The sequence below is a fragment of the Giraffa tippelskirchi genome, chromosome 7 (genome assembly GCF_054371585.1).
Source record: "Giraffa tippelskirchi isolate mGirTip1 chromosome 7, T2T-mGirTip1v1.2.pri, whole genome shotgun sequence".
Taxonomy (NCBI): Eukaryota; Metazoa; Chordata; class Mammalia; order Artiodactyla; family Giraffidae; genus Giraffa; species Giraffa tippelskirchi.
This window is the reverse complement of record NC_137281.1, coordinates 100,422,083-100,440,287: the sequence shown is the minus strand read 5'-3', so window position 1 is coordinate 100,440,287 and position 18,205 is coordinate 100,422,083. Positions and strand designations below refer to the sequence as shown.

Sequence of the window (18,205 nt, the reverse complement as noted above, 5' to 3'; positions counted from 1 at the left end):
TTCTTTCAGTTCAAATGCAAAAATAACTCCAGCTGATTATATAAATGCAGAATCACGTGCTGATTTCTTCCCTATGCCTCTTTGGACATCTCTTTTTTCACCATCTCTTTTTCTTTGTCTGCAGGCCCAGACTGATCTTGCTTCCTTGGCCTTTATCCCCTTGGCTTTCCTAGACACTGCCCTTTGCTGGTGGATATCCTTCTCATTGGCTAGTTTGATGGTCATCCATTTTCTCCTTTTGGAGAAAATGATCTTTCTGTAAAGGGTTTTTTTTTAAAACCAGTTTTGTTGATTACTCCTTAGTCTGGGATTAGGGAATTTTCAGTCTAACGACCTGAGGCCTGAGGTAAGCAGTTTTCTTGTTTGTTTTTAATTTTTCAAATTGCATCAGAAATTAGTGACTGTGTCTGAGCACAAAATACAAACTTCTGGCTTTCCTTTTATTTATTTACTTTTTACACCTACCTCTCCTCCTTTTTTTAAAAATGAACTTTAATTGTGGACTTATTTGTGCATCCCACTTAGTGTTAGAGTAACTGGCTGCTCTGCCATTTCTTTCAGCCTCTAAGAATTATTAAATGCTTTGAAAACTATGAAAAAATTTTGATTCTTAAAATATGGTTTCGAGACTCCATGAGGTTATTTGACTCTTAAAATTCTGTATGAGTTTAGCAGATTTAAGCCCTTACAGGTCAAATGTTTTGAACCCTTGTTCAGAAGGTGACTTGGAATTGTCTGCAGGCTTCCACTCTTTGAAGTAAACATTGATTCATTTACAGGTGAAGTCAACCAGCACACACCAGACGAATTTCTTTTTCTCCTGCTTCTTAAAATTAAATACTGTTATTAGAGATTTGGCCTGTTGAATGAAGGATTTGAGTTTTGGGATTTCTGTCTTTTTTTTTGGGTGTTTATGTATATGCTTCTAGGTATAATTGTGCAATATTATTGTCTTGATTAATGATATAAAAGGCTGAATATAAACAAAATAATAAGTTTATGAATTTGAGTAGATTGTCATTTATCAAAGATCTTTGAAATTGAAATGTTTTTGGTTCAAATGATCAAGCTTTCCTACATCAGTATCTTTCAAGTGTGCTTTGTGAACCTCTATAAATATTGAGAGGAATGAAGAGGAAAGGGGGGCAAGACCAAACAGTGAGATAACCCAGTGTTTAGGTAGCAGCTAGATATTTGTCAACGGAGAAGGCAATGGCACCCCACTCCAGTACTCTTGCCTGGAAAATCCCATGGATGGAGGAGCCTTGGTAGGCTACAGTCCATGGGGTCGCTAAGAGTCGGACACGACTGAGCGACTTCACTTTCACTTTTCCCTTTCATGCACTGGAGAAGGAAATGGCAACCCACTCCAGTATTCTTGCCTGGAGAATCCCAGGGATGGCGGAGCCTGGTGGGGTGCCGTCTATGGGGTCGCACAGAGTCGGACACGACTGAAGCGACTTAGCAGCAGCAGCAGCAGATATTTGTCAAAGCACAGACCAAGCTCCAGCTCACTCATTTTTGTGTCTGCTCATTCTGAAAGTTGGACATGAGGGCAGATACCCTCTTTAGTAGTCATCAGTTCCCCTCCTGTCTTCTGTGACAACTTCTCCTTGGAAATAATGTTCTGAAAATGGAGAGTCATTACTTTCAGAGGCTAACTGCTTGGAATACTCAGCCAATTGTAATTGTACCATCCTTTTAATTCAGGGTCAATCTAGCAGCGGATGGTAGCTTTCTTAATATTACATGAGGGATCTAAGTGTAGAACTGTAGAAGGTTGTAGGCATAAGTATTTATGACCCTAGGCTGGATTAGCTGGGACAGTGAGAACAGAGCTACTTAGCCTTAGAGGAAGAGAGAAGATAATGCTGACTCCTGTTCCCTTGCCTGTTACTCATTTTCATTTTCTTCCAGTTGGCGTCATTTTCTTTTTCATTTTTGTTTCTCTAGAAAGCTGCTTCCTGTCTTAATTTCTCAATTTTTAATAATTTTTCTCTTCTTTTTTGTTTCTTTTTCCATTCTCATTTTATCCTGGTTTTATCTTCTCTTCAGTATCTCATTGAAAATGAAGACTTTCTTATTAATCATGGTGAGGCCTGGGAGTGTTTGTGAGATTGAGAATAAGCAAGCTGTAAGACCTCTTATCAGTATGACCCCAGATCCTCAGAGAAACTTGAGAATTAATTTACTAGCTTATTGTTTTTTTCTGAATGTTGATTTCCTTGACCTTCAAACACATATTTATTAGCCTGACTCAAACAATGAAGCTATTAAAACTTAGGAGGAACATCGTAAAACTCTCTTTGTATCGACATTTCACCAACACACTTATCTTGGCAGTGGCAGGTAAGTCTTCCTAATGTTTAGATGGGATCCTTTTAGAGTAGAGATTATTAACCCGAGAGGTCATAGGTGGGCTCTTTAAAATTACATAGAAAAGTTTTGTGCATTTTACTTGGGAAAGGGGTCTTTAGCTTTTGTTATTCTCCAAGGGGTCTGTGGTTCAGAAGAGATTGAGAATCACTTAGTTTAAGTATAATAGATGAATAATTGCATTTACTTTCAGTTCTTAGTATATCTCTACCCTGTATTCATTCTTTTTTCTTGAGGCAAGTTAGTTTCAGTGCCATATAGCATTCATATTTATTTTAGAAGACATTAATTAATACTTCCTTGCTATAGAATTTTAGGTCAGGATATGTTGCCTTTATATTCCTTTCATGTCTGTTACTAAGCATGCATAAAATATAGGCATTAGGTAGACCATAGCCAACGTAGGCTTATTTTTTTGCCTTTTGGCTCTTGTAACCAGTATAGTGAGGTCTGGCCTATGACAGGAACCAACAGGTGTGTTTGTTTTACAGTCATTTTATCAACCCTTTCCCCCCATTTGACTGGCTAACAAAAAATTAACATTTACAATGTTAAGGGTAAAAATTATTGACATTGCTGGGAAAAGCCATATTTTCAATACTGTCTTTTCCAGTTCTCAGGGTTACTGAAGTAGTCAGATAGTAAACAAAACTACTCTTTAAGTACAGAAATTTTTGACAAGAGTACATACTGTGGGCCTTGTATCGAGTAGTTCAGTAGTTTTGTATTGAATAAGTATGTTAAAATAGCAGAAAGTGTGGTAATCATGTTTGGGGGTTAGGGATGTGTGAGATTCCACTTAACCAGAATTGAAGGATGTAATGGGGGAAGTAAACCAGCATTCACACTGACCAGGTTTGTTTTTTCTATTTCCTCTTAGCATCTATTGTGTTTATCATCTGGACAACCATGAAGTTCAGGATAGTGACTTGTCAGTCGGTGAGTTAACAAACAACATACACTTAGGAATACTGTACCGTTTGTTGTACACAGACAATTATGTTGATGACAGTGGTAAGGTTTGCATTTTATAAAAAGTTAGGGTTAGGTCTTCATTCTGGGAGTTAGAATGCTTCTCTCCTCCTGAGTATTTTATATATACCATGTATGATAAATACCAGTAGTTCAAGAGAATTTTATAAATGATAACCAGACTGTCATAACCCAATCTCGCCTTAACTGAAGATTCTCAAACAAGAAATCCAGAGTGTTAAACTTTAAGTTTGTGTGAATAATGCTGATCTGAGTTAAAACCATGTCCTTAAGATCTGAGCACAAAGAATATGGTCAGTAACATTTCTTTGGAGGGAGCTAAAGATCTATTTTGGTAAAATTATATAAATAGAAGTGAAAATTATTAAAAAAAATAACAACTTGATGTTATTCTCTCTTACCTTGTATAAAAACCCTTCCCTAAAGATTCTCAGCTATAATGAAGCATTGGCGGGTGCTCTGTCTGCTTAGTGCCTTTTCTTTAGCAAATACTACAAGGAAAGAAGTTGGGTTCATTTACTTTGTATCCTAAGCACGTGGCACAGTGCTTATTAGCACATAACAGGCCCTTAGTAAATATAAGTTGAATTTATTCATTCTTGGTTCTTGGTTCTTGCTCTATGCAAAGGGCTTTGCGAACAGCTGGTTAAGATGATATATTAATACATAAATTTTCTCTCCCCTTTTGGTAGGATTGGCGGGAGCTGTGGGTGGACGATGCCATCTGGCGGTTGCTATTCTCCATGATCCTCTTTGTCATCATGGTTCTCTGGCGACCATCCGCGAATAACCAAAGGTTTGGGGACACTTCTTATTCAAGCTGATAACCACTAAATGGATGTGTTACCAATTAGGTGTGTTCAGTGAGTGACACTGTTAGGGCTGTGTCATATAATGGAAGTAATACTTTGTGGGTCCTATTTAGGAAATTGGGCTCATGTCTTAGCTCTCCTATTAATTTGAGTTGTGATTTTCGACATGCTGCCTCTCTTCATCTCTCTGAGCCTTAGTTTCCTCTTCGTATAATGAAGGGGGAAATTGATACCTATTGATATGAGGTCCTTGTCAGTTCTGACATCTTCTGTTAATATTTGTACGGGTAAATAAAAGGGAAGTAGATTGTGACAATTGTAATGAGAGTATCACCTATCTATTTTCCAGGAGGAAAGAACAATTTCTGTAGTTGTTAGCTCAGCTTACTGTAACAACAGAAAGGGTAAAATGAGAACTTAAGTGACTGTGGAATAAAAATTGATATGTGAATTTGCTTTATTTAACTGTAGGCAAATCTCAATTATTTAGGAGTTGGCTGTCTTTATTTTGTTATTAGCCATACCTTTGTTTTCCTTGTTTTTCTCCTCTCTTCTTGTGCTTTAGACAGTTATGAGTTTATATTATACAACTGCACCACCAAAGAGGGAAAAGGTTGAGATGATATAACCAAGGGTCTGATGACCCTGCTTTACATTAGTTTTTTTTTTGTAGATAGACGTCTCATAGATTTATTTCTGTGTCATGTTATGTATTGATATATGTGTATATACTCTTTTTTTATTGTCAATATAGAAATTTATTTGAATTCAGAATAACATGGTTATATTTGGATAATGAGGTCCTGGTGCCTGGATATCAACCTTCAGCCTCTGGTTGCGCTGGAAGGCAAAGCACTACCACATATAGGGCCTTCCAGATGCCACACGTTCTGCAGGATGTGGGCCTCCACAGTATTGCATGTAGGATATACTTGCCTGTGGCAGCCAGGCTGATGATTGATAGGTGTCAAAACTTATCCTTCTGAGCCTCAGTGAGTAGGGGAAGATTCTGGGCTTCAGCTCAGTGGTCAGCATATGTCCCGCAAGCAAACGCCTTCAGCAGCTGCAATGTGGAAACAAAGTTCCCCTTAACCAGCTCTCTAACGTTAGGCATACCCAGCAGTTCCCCAGATATGTAGACATCAGCACCTGGTGGATGAGTGTGGCCAGTGCTGCCCCCTTGACTGACTTGGCCAGGAGCAGAAATTTCTCTTGGTTCTCTCTTGTCACGTTTATCTCAGCATTCGTGGCTGCACTGAGCTGAAGGGACCTGGGCTCAGGAAGTGTTAAGCTTCCGTGTGGCTCTGCCTCCTCTCTTAATGAGGCTGCCCAGAGACCTGGGCCTCCTGCCGACTGCCTCCTCATACTCTGGGTCAGACTCTGCAGGCCACTACCTTGGAAGCTTTGTCTTCCAGTGCACTGCGCAGGGCCACTGCTCTGTCATTTCTGGCAGCTTCTCAAGTCTTTGCTGCCACCTCCCTCTACAAATTGATCTGTTGATCTGCTCATTTGCTGGCTATATCTATACAGAAGAATTTTCCCTTTCTTCAGTCTTTTAAAAAAAATATTTGCTTTACCTCTCTTCCTTTCTCCTTTTTTAAAAGTACATTGTGTGCATTCCCTGTAACTGCAGTGTTAATAGCCAAGTGTGATGTATTCTTCCACATTATATTCCTTGTTCACATGTGGAATCTTTTACTCACTCAACAGTGCACTGTGGAGTGCACAAGAGAACTGGTTTAAATTAAACCATCTATTTTATTTTCATGGATGGCATTATATATATTACATGGTACAGATGTACTACAATTAATTAACTTGTTTCATATTGGTAGGCATTTGGACTGTTTCCACTTTGGGTGTTTCAGGGTTCCCAAGGCCACATATGCTTAACAAGACTCATGAGACTCAGTATACAGTTGTACTTTAAAAAAAAAATTCATTAATTGTTATTTATTTTTGGCAGTACTGGGTCTTCACTACTGCACAAGGACTTTCTCTAGTTGTGGTGCATGGACTTCTCATTGCGGTGGCTTGTTTTGTTGAAGAGCACAGGTTCTAGAGTGTGCAGGCTCAGTAGTTGCATCTTGTGGGCTCTAGAGTGTGAGTTCAGTAGTTGTGGAGCACAGGCTTCGTTGCCTTGCAGCATGTGGAATCCTCCCAGAACAGTGTTCGGAACCCATCCCCTGCATTTGCAGGGGTATTCTTAACAACTGTACCACCAGGAAAATCCCAGAGCAAAGTTTATTACAGCAAAATGGTGAGATCAGCCAGAAAAAAAGACACAGGTAGAGTATAGAAAAATCCTTGTTTGCTGTCCTTCTCCTCCTCTAAGGAAGTATTTATACATCATGCATGCTTCTTTTCCCAACACAAAAAATACAGTAATGTTTCTGCCCATGGAAGACCATTAGAGACTCAGCACTCAGGTTATTATCGAGGCCTTGCCATGTAAACACCTTATACCTTCCTGCCTGCCAAGTTTCTTCAGTCATGTCCCACTCGGTGCAACCCTGTGGACTGTAGCCTGTCAGGCTCCTCTGTCCATGAGATTCTCCAGGCAAGAACACTGGAGTGGGTTGTTATGCCCTCCTCCAGGGGATCTTCCCAACCCATGGATTGAATCTGTGTCTCTTATGTCTCCTGCCTTGACAGGTGGGTTCTTTACTACTAGTGCCACCTGGGAAGCCCCACTTTGTACCTAATATGTACCAAAATTCCAAAAGCCCAGAAGCAAAGCAAATTTTATTATACATTGCATTGTACAGACACCCTAGGCACAGTCGTTCACCCTTAACCAGCTAGGGAACAGTTCAAGTACCAAGTTACTGGACATCAGCCATGGAGCATCATTGTAAGTAGGTCCTTCTAAAGGCCTGCTGTGGATGCAAACTATTAAATATAGAATGGATAAGCAAGGTCCTATTGTATAGCACAGGGTACTATATTCTATATTCTGTAATAAACTATAATGGAAAAGGATATAAAAAAATATACATATGTATAACTGTATCACTTTTCTTTACAGAAGAAATTAACACAACATTATAATCTATACTTGATAAAAGAAAAAGAAAAATTATGGATACTTTTAAAAAAACCCAGCTTCAATCTAAGTAAATAAATAATGGCCTGTAAATAAATAGTAAATATTACTGTATTGCTGTAATAGTAAATATTACTGTAAATAAATAATTTTTATGCACAGGAACATTAAAAATAGGAATAAGCTATAAGAATGTTTTAAATACCCTTGTACATTTTACCGACCCAAACTTGGGCTTGCTTGCCCATGTACAGTAAGGCCCATCTGCCGACCCGGGGTTGTGGTGAAGCAAAGTACAGTGTTTATTGCAGAACACAAGCAATGAGTCTGGGCAGCTAGGCTTAAAAGACCCAAACTCCCTTGTGGTTTTCAGAGAAAGGTTTTTTGTTTTTTTTAGCTCGCCAGGCTCCTCTCTTTATGGGATTGTCTAGCTAAGAATACGGAGTGGGTTGCCATTTCCTACTCCAGAGCAGAGAAAGGTTTTTAAAGATAGGAAGTAGGGTATGGGTGCATGATCAGCTCACGGACATTCTTCTGATTGGTTAGAGGTGAGGTAATTGGGAGTCGGTACCCATCAACCTTCTGGTTCCAACCATTCTGGGATCTGTTGACTTTTGGCAGCACATAGTTCCACCTACGACTGAAGCGACTTAGCAGCAGCAGCAGCAGCAGTTCCACCTGGTGGGGGTTTCAGTATCTGAAAAATAGCTCAAAGGATATGGCTTAGAATATTATATGTAGCCCGTAAGGAGGAACTTAAGTGTCTTTGACTTTGTTAAATGGCTGAAATATTATTGTTTTGTCTTGCTTGACTGTTTTCCTTTGCTTCCGCATTTTCTCATTTCTCTGATTGAATTTTTTCTTTGGAACTCGGGGAAGGCCTAGGAAGCTCAAGTTTTTCTACAAACAAAAGGCCAGCAGAGGATTTGGAGCTGGGGAGGAGGGGAGCAGTGGGGGGAGGAATTATCCCAGGAAGATCGTAGAGGGTCCTGCTCAGTTACATAACATTTATTTTTATATCCTCCAATACCCCTATGCCCCATTTTTTCTTTCAATGCACTTATTATGTTCTCAAATGTATATACTTTATTTATTGTGAACTATCTACCTTCTCTTTCCATCCCCCACCCCTCAAACCAGAAGTACATTCCACAAAGACCAAGAAATGTTCCTGGCTACATGGAGTTAGCCAAGCTGCAAAATCTGAGGGAATGGTCCCTATAAGACTGTCCACTTTTGACACACAGTTGCAAGTTCAAGGGTTTGCAGAACCAGTTCAGATTTGATAATTCACTAAAAGGACTCAGAACTCACTGAAAGCTGTTGCGTTCATGGCTATAGTTCATTACAGAAAAGGGGTAAACATTAAAATCAGCTTGGAGGAGAGACTTACAATACAGAGTCCAGGAGGGATCCAAATGCATCTTTCCCAGTTTTCTGCTCCCCATGGAGTAACAGACGGTGTTCCTTCCTCCTGGTTGCACTGTATATATGACAGTGACAGTACACACTGAGGATTGCCAGCTGAGGGAAACTCACCCGAGCCTGTGGGACACTATTGGGGTTTGATTACCTGCTGCCTGTATGGCTAACCTTCAGTCTCCCAAGGAGGGCCTGGAGGTCAGGGTTGTAATCTTTAGTTGCTAGTTCCTCTGGAGACTGGAAGTGATACTGTGTGCCCCAGCGTATGTGCTGCGTCTAGTCACTCGGTTGTGTCCGCTTCTTTGCGACCCCATGGACTGTAGCCCGCCAGGCTCCTCTGTTCGTGGGGATTCTCCAGGTAAGAATACTGGAGTGGGTTGCCATGCCCTCCTCTAGGGGATCTTCCCAACCCAGGGATCGAACCCAGGTCTCCTGCATTGCAGGTGGATTCTTGACCGTCAGAGAGCTTAACACAAATCACATTGTTAGACTGTCCTGTGGCCAGAGCCAGAGTGGGTAACCAGTGACACTCATATCAGGCAGGACATGCCAGGGACATAGAGATCACCTCCCATTAGTCAGGGGCAAAGACTAGATCTCTCTGTGTATACAAGGTGAACTTTTAAGAACACACTGGCACATAGCATATACTCAATACTAGTGAGTGCCTTGGGATTGCTGAGATTGTGAATTTTTGTTAGTTACCCTTTAACAGGTTACAGGTGTTCCCTATTATTCCTAGCTTATAAAGAGTTTATCATGTAAGGAAGACTTTAAAACAAGAAAATAAAAATAAGCAACAGTAAAATGAAAAGCGCAGAATGAGTTCACAGCTAAGCATTCTGAGAATTACCTATCCAGTAGCAGCTTTGGTGAACCTCTTGCAAGTTGTGGAGAGGTAAATTACTTGAAACACAACACGATCAGACTTTCCAAATCATAACTACCAGTTTGAAGGCTGAAATTTTGAATTATATGCTTACCCCTGTGTAGTACATATGCTTATAAATGAACATTTATTGAGTGCTTACTGTGAAGTATTGTTCTAAGCCCTTTATTTGAAATAACTTACTTGCTTTCTTTTTTGCAGTAATGTTCTATTATTATCCCCATCTACAGATGAGGAACCTGGGGCACAGAGAAGAATAGGGAACTTGTCTAAGGTCACAAGTAGTCTGTGGCTGAGCCTGCACTCATAAATGCTACCGTCCTGCTTCTCTCTTGTTCAGAGCAGCAGTTGAGAGCTTTCTGAAGGGAAAGAACTGTTGTGTTATTCATGAAACTGATATTATGAATGACTGTAATTGAGGTTTCAATAATTAGTCTTGTAAAATCCAGATAGTGGAGTAGTGTTTTTCCTTTTCTAATTTTTTCCCTTCTGTTCTACCTTTGTTCTGTCAGGTTTGCCTTTTCACCGTTGTCTGAGGAAGAGGAGGAGGATGAACAAAAGGAACCTATGCTGAAAGAAAGCTTTGGTAGTGATAAAATTCATCTTTTATTTGTGCTTTAAATATTCTTTTCTGGTTTTCAGAAATAGAGTAAAGGAAGTGTAACATTTTGAGTATCAAAATCAAGAGACTTTGATATAAGTACATTTATTCTTTTTTTTTTAATAGCCCTCATAGAAAAACTTTATTGGAAAGCAGGGAAAACTACCAAGATATGAATGAAGACAAAAATAAAAAAAGTTCAGATATAAAGTGTATGACCTTGGTTTAAGTGGAAATGGAACCCTTTGGTGGTTTGTAGTTAGTGACCTATATTTTCACTTTGTGGCACTGCTGCTGCTGCTAAGTCGTTTCAGTCGTGTCCAACTCTGTGCGACCCCATAGACGGCAGCCCCCCAGGATCCTCCATCCCTGGGATTCTCCAGGCAAGAATATTGGAGTGGGTAGCCATTTCCTTCTCCAACGCATGCATGCACGCTAAGTCGCTTCAGTCGTGTCCGACTCTGTGCGACCCTATGGACAGCAGCCCACCAGGCTCCTCTGTCCACAGGATTCTCTAGGCAAGAATACTGGAGTGGGTTGCCATTTCCTTCTCCACGATATAAGTACATTTATTCTTTTACAACATTCTGTTCTTCAGTTGGGTATGTCGTAAAGTTAGAGGAAAGCAAAAGTAAGGGTATCAGTCTTTAGATGAAACCATGTTCAGTGAATAATAGCACATTAAATGTCCAGTTTACTTGCTGTAGATGAGCTGAAAATTTAACTTTGAACTTTCTAGCACAAATGTAAAGATGAAGAAACTTACCTGTAGTATATAATTTAGTGTCAGTAAGCTTAAAATGAAGCTCTGGATCTACTTTTGCTGTCAGTGAGGTCACTGACATAGTTAACCATATCTACTTTTTTTTTTCCTCTACAGAAGGAATGAAAATGAGAAGTACCAAACAAGAACCAAATGGAAATAGTAAAGTAAATAAAGCAGTAAGTGTGACATCTTTTCTTTTTGCCCTGTCCTCTAGCCCTCGGTGGAACTCAGCAGTTACGTACAGGTCTTAGTGATTTTTTTTTTTTAACATATTGTATTATTAACATTTTTAAAAACAGAGATAGCAAGAGATTCTGTCTGGGACCTAGTAATCTTTAACTAGATGGTTTGCTGCTATGCCCTAAAAAAAGTTCAAGACCATACTGATGGTTCTGTGTGATGGTTTTCATCAGTGTAATCATAGCCTCATTAATAACCTAAGGTGGTCTTTTTTGTAGTAAAGATCAAGATTTTTTCAGAACTACAATGAGATATTATGTCATACTGGTCAGAATGGCCATCATAAAAAAGTCTGCAAATAACAAATGCTGGAAACGGTGTGGAGAAAAGTGAACCCCCTCCTGCATTGTTGTTGAGAATGTAAATTGGTACAGCCACTATGGAGAACAGTATGGAGGCTCCTAAAAGAGTTGCCATATCATCCAGGGAACCTACCCTTGGGCATATTCCAGACAAAACATAATTCAAAAAGATATAGCCCGCCCCCCTCCATGTCCACAGCAGCACTATTCACAATAGCCAAGACATGGAAACAACCTAAATACTCATCAACAGATGAATGACTAAAGATGATGTGGTACATATACGCAATTGAATACTACTCAGCCATAAAAAAGAATGAAATAACGCCATTTGTAGCAACATGGATGAACAGATTACCATACTAAGTAAGTCAGAAAGGGAAAGACAAATACCATATAATAGTCACTTAAATGTGGAATCTAAAATATGATACAAGTGAACCAATCTGTGAAACAGAAAAAGATTCATAGAGAACAGACTTATGGTTGGAAGGTGGAGGGGTGGGGGAGCGAAGGGTTGGGAGTTTGGGATTAGCAAATGCAAGCTATTATATATAGGATGGATAAACAGCAAGGACCTACTATAGCACAGGGAACTCTACTTAGTAGTCTTCAATGGCCTATAAGGGAAAAGAATCTAAAAACAAGTGGATATATGTATCACTGATTCACTTTGCTGTACAACTGAAACTAACACAACATTGAAATTCAACTATACTCCAATATAACTTTTTAAAAAAATCCTCTGATAAACCATAATGGAGAGTTTTTTATATATATATAAAAAACTGAACACTTTGCCATATAGCAGAAATTAACACAGTATTGTAAATCAACTATACTTCAATTTTTTTTAAAGAAAAAAGATCAAGATTTTTTCAGTCAGCTTTTTTTTCCTTCAGAACTGTGCATTCACTCTACATTTAAAAGGGCTTTAGAATTTATTTTTAAGGCTCAAAGCTTACATGAAGTAAGAACTCTAGGTATTACACTATTGAAAAAAAGCATTTAGGGGTATAAGATACCATTTTATATTTCGTATATATAGTTTAGTTTTTCAAATTAAATTATTTGACTTCTATGTTTTCAGTCCTGTTAAGTGAATATACAAATTCAGAGTGACAAAAGATTAAATTGAGACCTCTTTAGATCCTTACTTGAGATGTATATTTTGGTGCATTTTAGTGACATCTGTCATTTATGTGTTCTCAGCAGGAAGATGATTTAAAGTGGGTAGAAGAAAATGTTCCTTCTTCTGTGACAGATGTGTAAGTTTTTGAATCATTACCACAAGAATACTTTTTCAAAGTAGTATTTTATTATTTTAAATGAATTGAGCTGAAGAACATAGTAATGAGAATGCTTGTAGTTAACTCTGGAAGTAAAAGATAAAATTATTGGAAATAATTTAAAGTATTAAAAACATTAAAAGATGTTAGAAACTAAAAACTAGGAATGATGTATTAATACAAATGAAAGTAATCCAGATTGTTCATTCAGATGACATTTCTGCTTAGAAAGATTTAGCTATAGGTTTTCCTAAAATCAGTGGGGTAATCCTTTTGGAATTTTTGAGTTCCTTTTGATGTCTATAATGTTAACTAAACATTGATCCTATTAAAGTCCATACAATTTTAGTAACTGATTCTTGTGGGTTTTTTGTCTTTTCCTGAAATGTCATTAAATTGTACTCATTATTCCATTATCCTTTATGAACCATTTATGGCTTTATTTTATATTTATCAGTTTATTTTTCTCTCTGTAGAGCACTTCCAGCCCTTTTGGATTCAGATGAGGTTAGTAATCAAATAATATACACATAAACTTTGTGTCTGGTGGCTTAATAGGCAGTCATCAGTCTTTTGTTCAAGAACATTGATTTATTTGACTCAGTAATGGCCTAATTTTGTTACCTACTATCAGTGCTGTCTGTGTCACTATCTTACAGATAATGAGGATAATTAGTATACTTCTAATGTTTATGTTGTTGCAGTCCATGGCGTCACAAAGAGTCGGACACAACTTGAAGACTGAACAACAACAAAATTGTTATTTTGATTTTTAGTCTTTTAATATGGCTCCATACACTTCATCTAGAAGGTTTCTCATGAAGTCTTATATAAGACTTGCAGTCTGGGTTCATGGAAACCTCTTCTAGACATGTTCTGAATGTTTAGGTTATCTTGATTTCAGAAAGCCTTCTAAAAGCCTTTGCCCAGTTGTGACTTACTGTATTGGATTGCCTGTTAAAAAATGGTTTCTTCACTTCCCACTGACCTGCTGTGTGTGCAGCACACAGTGTCAGATTCCTGAGCTGTTCTGTGCATTGAATTAACTGAGAACCATTTAGACAAGCCTGTTTACAGAACACTTGGCTTTTTGTGGTGTATTCTCAGTTCTTTCTCTTGGGCGCCACCTTCTGCATATAATGAGTTGCCCTTCAGGATTTCCCTTTTGGCTTCAGCTTTCCAGACATCCATATTTCAGCCAGAGAGGGCTGCGTATGTGAAACCCAGTTGTGCTGTTCAGGGGAATATGTGTTTATTGTAGTACTTTTGTGGCAGACTTCATGGTTTTATATTTTCCTGTATGAAAAAATGGTTCAAGAACTTAAATGAATTACAAGAGAAACAGATAAAGAACTAGGAATAAAAATAGCATCAGACTCTTCAACAACTTTGGAAGCTAGAAGATAATAGAACAATGTATTTGAATTCTGAGAAAAATTATTTTCAAACTAGAATTCTATACTCAATTGAGGGTAAAATAAAGATGTTTTCAGTCATGTAAAAAATAAAATAATTGACATCCTATGTGTGCTTTCTCAGGAAATGTATTCTAAAATAAAATTAGAAAGTATTTATTCTAAAGTAAAATTACTATGTAGATGTTTATCCATAAAATATATGAATATGAGGGAACTATAAAGAGAAAGACTTTGGATCCAGGAAATCAAGGATCTGACACAGAGGCAGGGATAAATTCCTAGGATGATGATGTAAGAAATTCTTAGTGACAGCTGAGCAACAGGTTTGGAGAGCAGCTAGTCCAGAATGGAACAGGAGAACAGAGAGCTTCAGGGAGGGGTATTTCCAAGGAAAATGTGAAAAGGATAGATTTTCTGATGTAATTGATCATATTGCAAAGGGATTTACACTTCTGTCAGAGTTTGGGAAAAATGAATATTCTAAAGTAAAATTCCTGTGTAGTCACTGTGAAATTTAATAGTATTACATTAATTTTTTCAATTGAAACAGCATATTATAAATACTATTTTATAATCAAATGTAATTTTTTACATGATTTTTAAAAATTATAATGGAAAACACATAATATTACCATTCTAACCTTTCTCAAGTGCAAAGTATTAATTTATATGTGCATTGTTGTGCAACAGATGTCTAGAACTTTTTCATCAGATATAATTTTAATCAGGATATACTGTAGTTTGTCTATACAGTCTTATATTTTTGGACACAATTCTTTCTAGTATTCTGTTACAGTAGTAGAGATGGTAGAAGCTAAATCTTTGCCCATATCCTTGACTCTGTCATTAAGTTAAATTTCTGAACCACAGGAGGTACACATTTTTATTAAAACTTAAGTGACTCTAAAATACACAGTTCCTTTTGATTTGTGGCTTGTTGTCCAGAAGCCTAGAGATTTTGCTTCAGTTAGTCTTTGGACTTGGACATCTGTATGTTTCAAAGTCTTCATAGATGATTAGGAACCATGGCTCTAAATAGCTAATGAACACAAGCAAGTACTTAAGAAAATCTGTGATAATTTTTGTAAAAGATATTTGGAATGTAGACCATTTAAAATTAATATACTTAAAATAACTTTTTCCTCCCTAGGAACGAATGATTACGCACTTCGAAAGGTCCAAAATGGAGTAAAGAATGGGAAGATTTGCAACTGAGGATGGCTAGTTCCTGGAAAGAGATCAGCTTCTATGTTAGTCACTGGGATTAAAGGAGGCAATGACATCTTGATCTGTTCCTTGATCTTTGTGCATTGGAGCTGGCGAGAGGTGTTAGAACAAGGAGAACATTCTCTTGAAAACAAGTTCATAGGATGAAAAGAATCTACAAGTTTTTTATTTGCAGCATTGATGCCCCTTTCCCTCCCACACCCTGACATGGATGTTTATGCAACTTGTGTATGTTGTTCCTAAACCTTCTATAAATGTTTAAATTGTTTAATCTGTCAAACTAAAAAATTTAACATCCTCTGAAGAACTGTGACATCAACACATAATACGTAATATCCAGGAGCAACTGCCTGTAATTTTTATTTATTTAGGGAATTACGTAGGTGATGGGTGAAATTGTTAATTATCTTTGCATTTCCTGGGAAGCCAAGGTTAAATCTTGCAGAGGTAGTTTAGAGGGGAAAAAAAAACAGTCCTGCATTAAGGAGCCACAGTTCTATCAGTGATTAAAAGAACAACAACAACAAAAAAGGAGGGAGAGAGACTGTTACAGTGTGATTTAGATCATTTGAAGAAGCAAAATCAAGTGCAATTTTGTTTACAAATGGTGTATATTAAAGATTTTTCTATTTCAGATGTACTTTAGAGAGAAATATTAGCTTAACTCTTTTGACATCTGCTATTGTGACACATCCCATTGCTGGCAATGTGGTGCACACTCCAGAACTTTTAACTACTGTTTTGTAAGCCTTCAAGGGCAGCATTGTGGAGTCCTGGGCAGTGCTTTGTTTGCCTTCATGCCTTTCACTGGGTGTTGCACTAGATGCAGAAAGGCACTCCATCGTAAGTGCATGTGAGTGAGCACCCTGCTAAAGGGATTATAATGCTTCAGAAGCAGGAGCTAATATAAAGGAGACAGGTCCTTCTTTCTTCAACAGTTTTTTCTGCATGAAATAATGTGGAGGCCCTGGACTGCTGCTCATTTTTTAGAATTGACTGTACTTGTATCTGGTGTTGGCTTAGGGATGTTTATAAGAAACATCACAAGGTGATGGGATTCATTTGAAGCACTATTATTTGTTTGAATGATTTTGTCCAATTTTGCCTTCCCAAGATTTTTGGTTCTACATAGAAAGTTCATGCCACTTTTTAATATTAAAAAGTTTTAACAAAATTCATGTTTTTGTCACTTTTTTTCCAAGACTTTCTCTGAAGACCCTTCTTTCTCCACACTCGCATCGAATTTTCCTCCCATTGTTTTTACTCTATGTTGTCTTATTTTCTGTTAAAATCAGTGACCACGTGACTACAATCTTCACTAAAGTGTTTATGTAACATTTGTCTATAGCTGTTTGGTATGGTGATTAACAACAACAACAAAAATCACCTAGATAGTATCTCTTAAGAAACAATACGAACTGCCTATTCTCAGGTTAACCCATTTGCAGAGGGCTGGTATTAACTTTGTGTGCTTCTGTTCTTCCACACCAAAACTTAGCAACTGAATAGTGGTCATAATACAGCAGGATAGTTGGTCATATATTTTTGAGACTGGTTAGATATTAATTTGAAACTAGGCCAAAACCCCTATTTTTTTTTTTTTTTTTGAAACACCACATGGCTTGCAGGATCTCAGTTCCCCCACCAACAGTGAAAGTGCCAAGTCCTAAGCACCAGACCGCCTGGAAATTCCCAGAAACCTACTGCTACAAGCGGGGGTGTATAGCACAAATTCTATAGCCTGGTAATTCTGTTGTCTCATGGCTTCTTGTGTTAATATGATTGGCTGTAGTGTATCAGTTCTTAGACTAGGATCAGAAGTAATTTATATTATCACATTGACCTGTAACCAACTTAAGAGTCTACATTGTTTATTTTGGTCTTGAACTGGGACTAAAAGGTAGGAGGCCTTCTAGCAGAACATCTGGTAATTCTAAATTTTCAAGGTGTTCAGTTTCTATGGGGAAAATTAGCTGCAAGATTTCTTTAGCAATTTTTGTGTTTCTTACTACTTGAAAATACTTCATTTGATTATCAAAAACAGTATTTGATAAAGATGGGACAGTATGCCTCATTTACAGATAAAGAAACTAAAAGTGACCAGGGCTGTAGGTTTTTTTGTTTTTGACTGTGGCTCAGATCGTGAACTCCTTATTGCCAAATTCAGACTTAAATTGAAGAAAGTACGGAAAACCACTAGACCATTCAGGTATGACCTAAACCAAATCCCTTATGATTATACAGTGGAAGTGAGAAATAGATTTAAGGGACTAGATCTGATAGAGTGCCTGATGAACTATGGACAGAGGTTCGTGACATTGTAGAGGAGACAGAGATCAAGACCATCCCCATGGAAAAGAATGCAAAAAAGCAAAATGGCTGGCTGAGGAGGCCTTACAAATAGCTGTGAAAAGAAGGGAAGTGAAAAAGGAGAAAAGGAAAGATATACCCATTTGAATGCAGAATTCCAAAGAGTAGCAAGGAGAGATAAGAAAGACTTCCTCAGCGATCAATACAAAGAAATAGAGGAAAACAACAGAATGGGAAAGACTAGAGATCTCTTCAAGAAAATTAGAGATACCAAGGGAACATTTCATGCAAAGATGGGCTTGATAAAGGACAGAAAAGGTATGGACCTAACAGAACCAGAAGATACTAAGAAGAGGTGGCAAGAATACACAGAACTGTACAAAAAAGATCTTCACGACCCAGATAATCATGATGGTGTGATCACTCACCTACAGCCAGACATCCTGGAATGTGAAGTCAAGTGGGCCTTAGAAAGCATCACTACAAACAAAGCTAGTGGAGGTGATGGAATTCC

At 37.9% G+C, this 18,205-nt stretch overlaps 1 protein-coding gene across 49 annotated transcripts in view; it reads left to right on the top strand.

The window, feature by feature from the left end:
- TMEM87A (transmembrane protein 87A) overlaps positions 1-16,555 on the top strand; it is a 37,709-nt gene extending 21,154 nt beyond the window's left edge. For 3 of the 49 annotated variants that reach the window (XM_081507827.1, XM_081507829.1, XM_081507817.1), the window contains 9 exons: positions 125-193; positions 2,241-2,349; positions 3,257-3,315; positions 4,062-4,165; positions 10,051-10,124; positions 11,020-11,081; positions 12,660-12,715; positions 13,213-13,243; positions 15,305-16,555. In XM_081507827.1, coding sequence (XP_081363953.1) covers positions 125-193; positions 2,241-2,349; positions 3,257-3,315; positions 4,062-4,165; positions 10,051-10,124; positions 11,020-11,081; positions 12,660-12,715; positions 13,213-13,243; positions 15,305-15,346 — 606 coding nt within the window. In that variant the 3' untranslated portion in view covers positions 15,347-16,555. Of the gene's footprint in view, positions 1-124; positions 209-2,240; positions 2,350-3,256; positions 3,316-4,061; positions 4,166-10,050; positions 10,128-11,019; positions 11,082-12,659; positions 12,716-13,212; positions 13,248-15,304 lie in introns of all 49 variants that reach the window. The other 46 variants (XR_014058965.1, XM_081507832.1, XR_014058963.1 and 43 more) reach the window with 41 other exon arrangements.
- Positions 16,556-18,205: the final 1,650 nt, after the last annotated feature.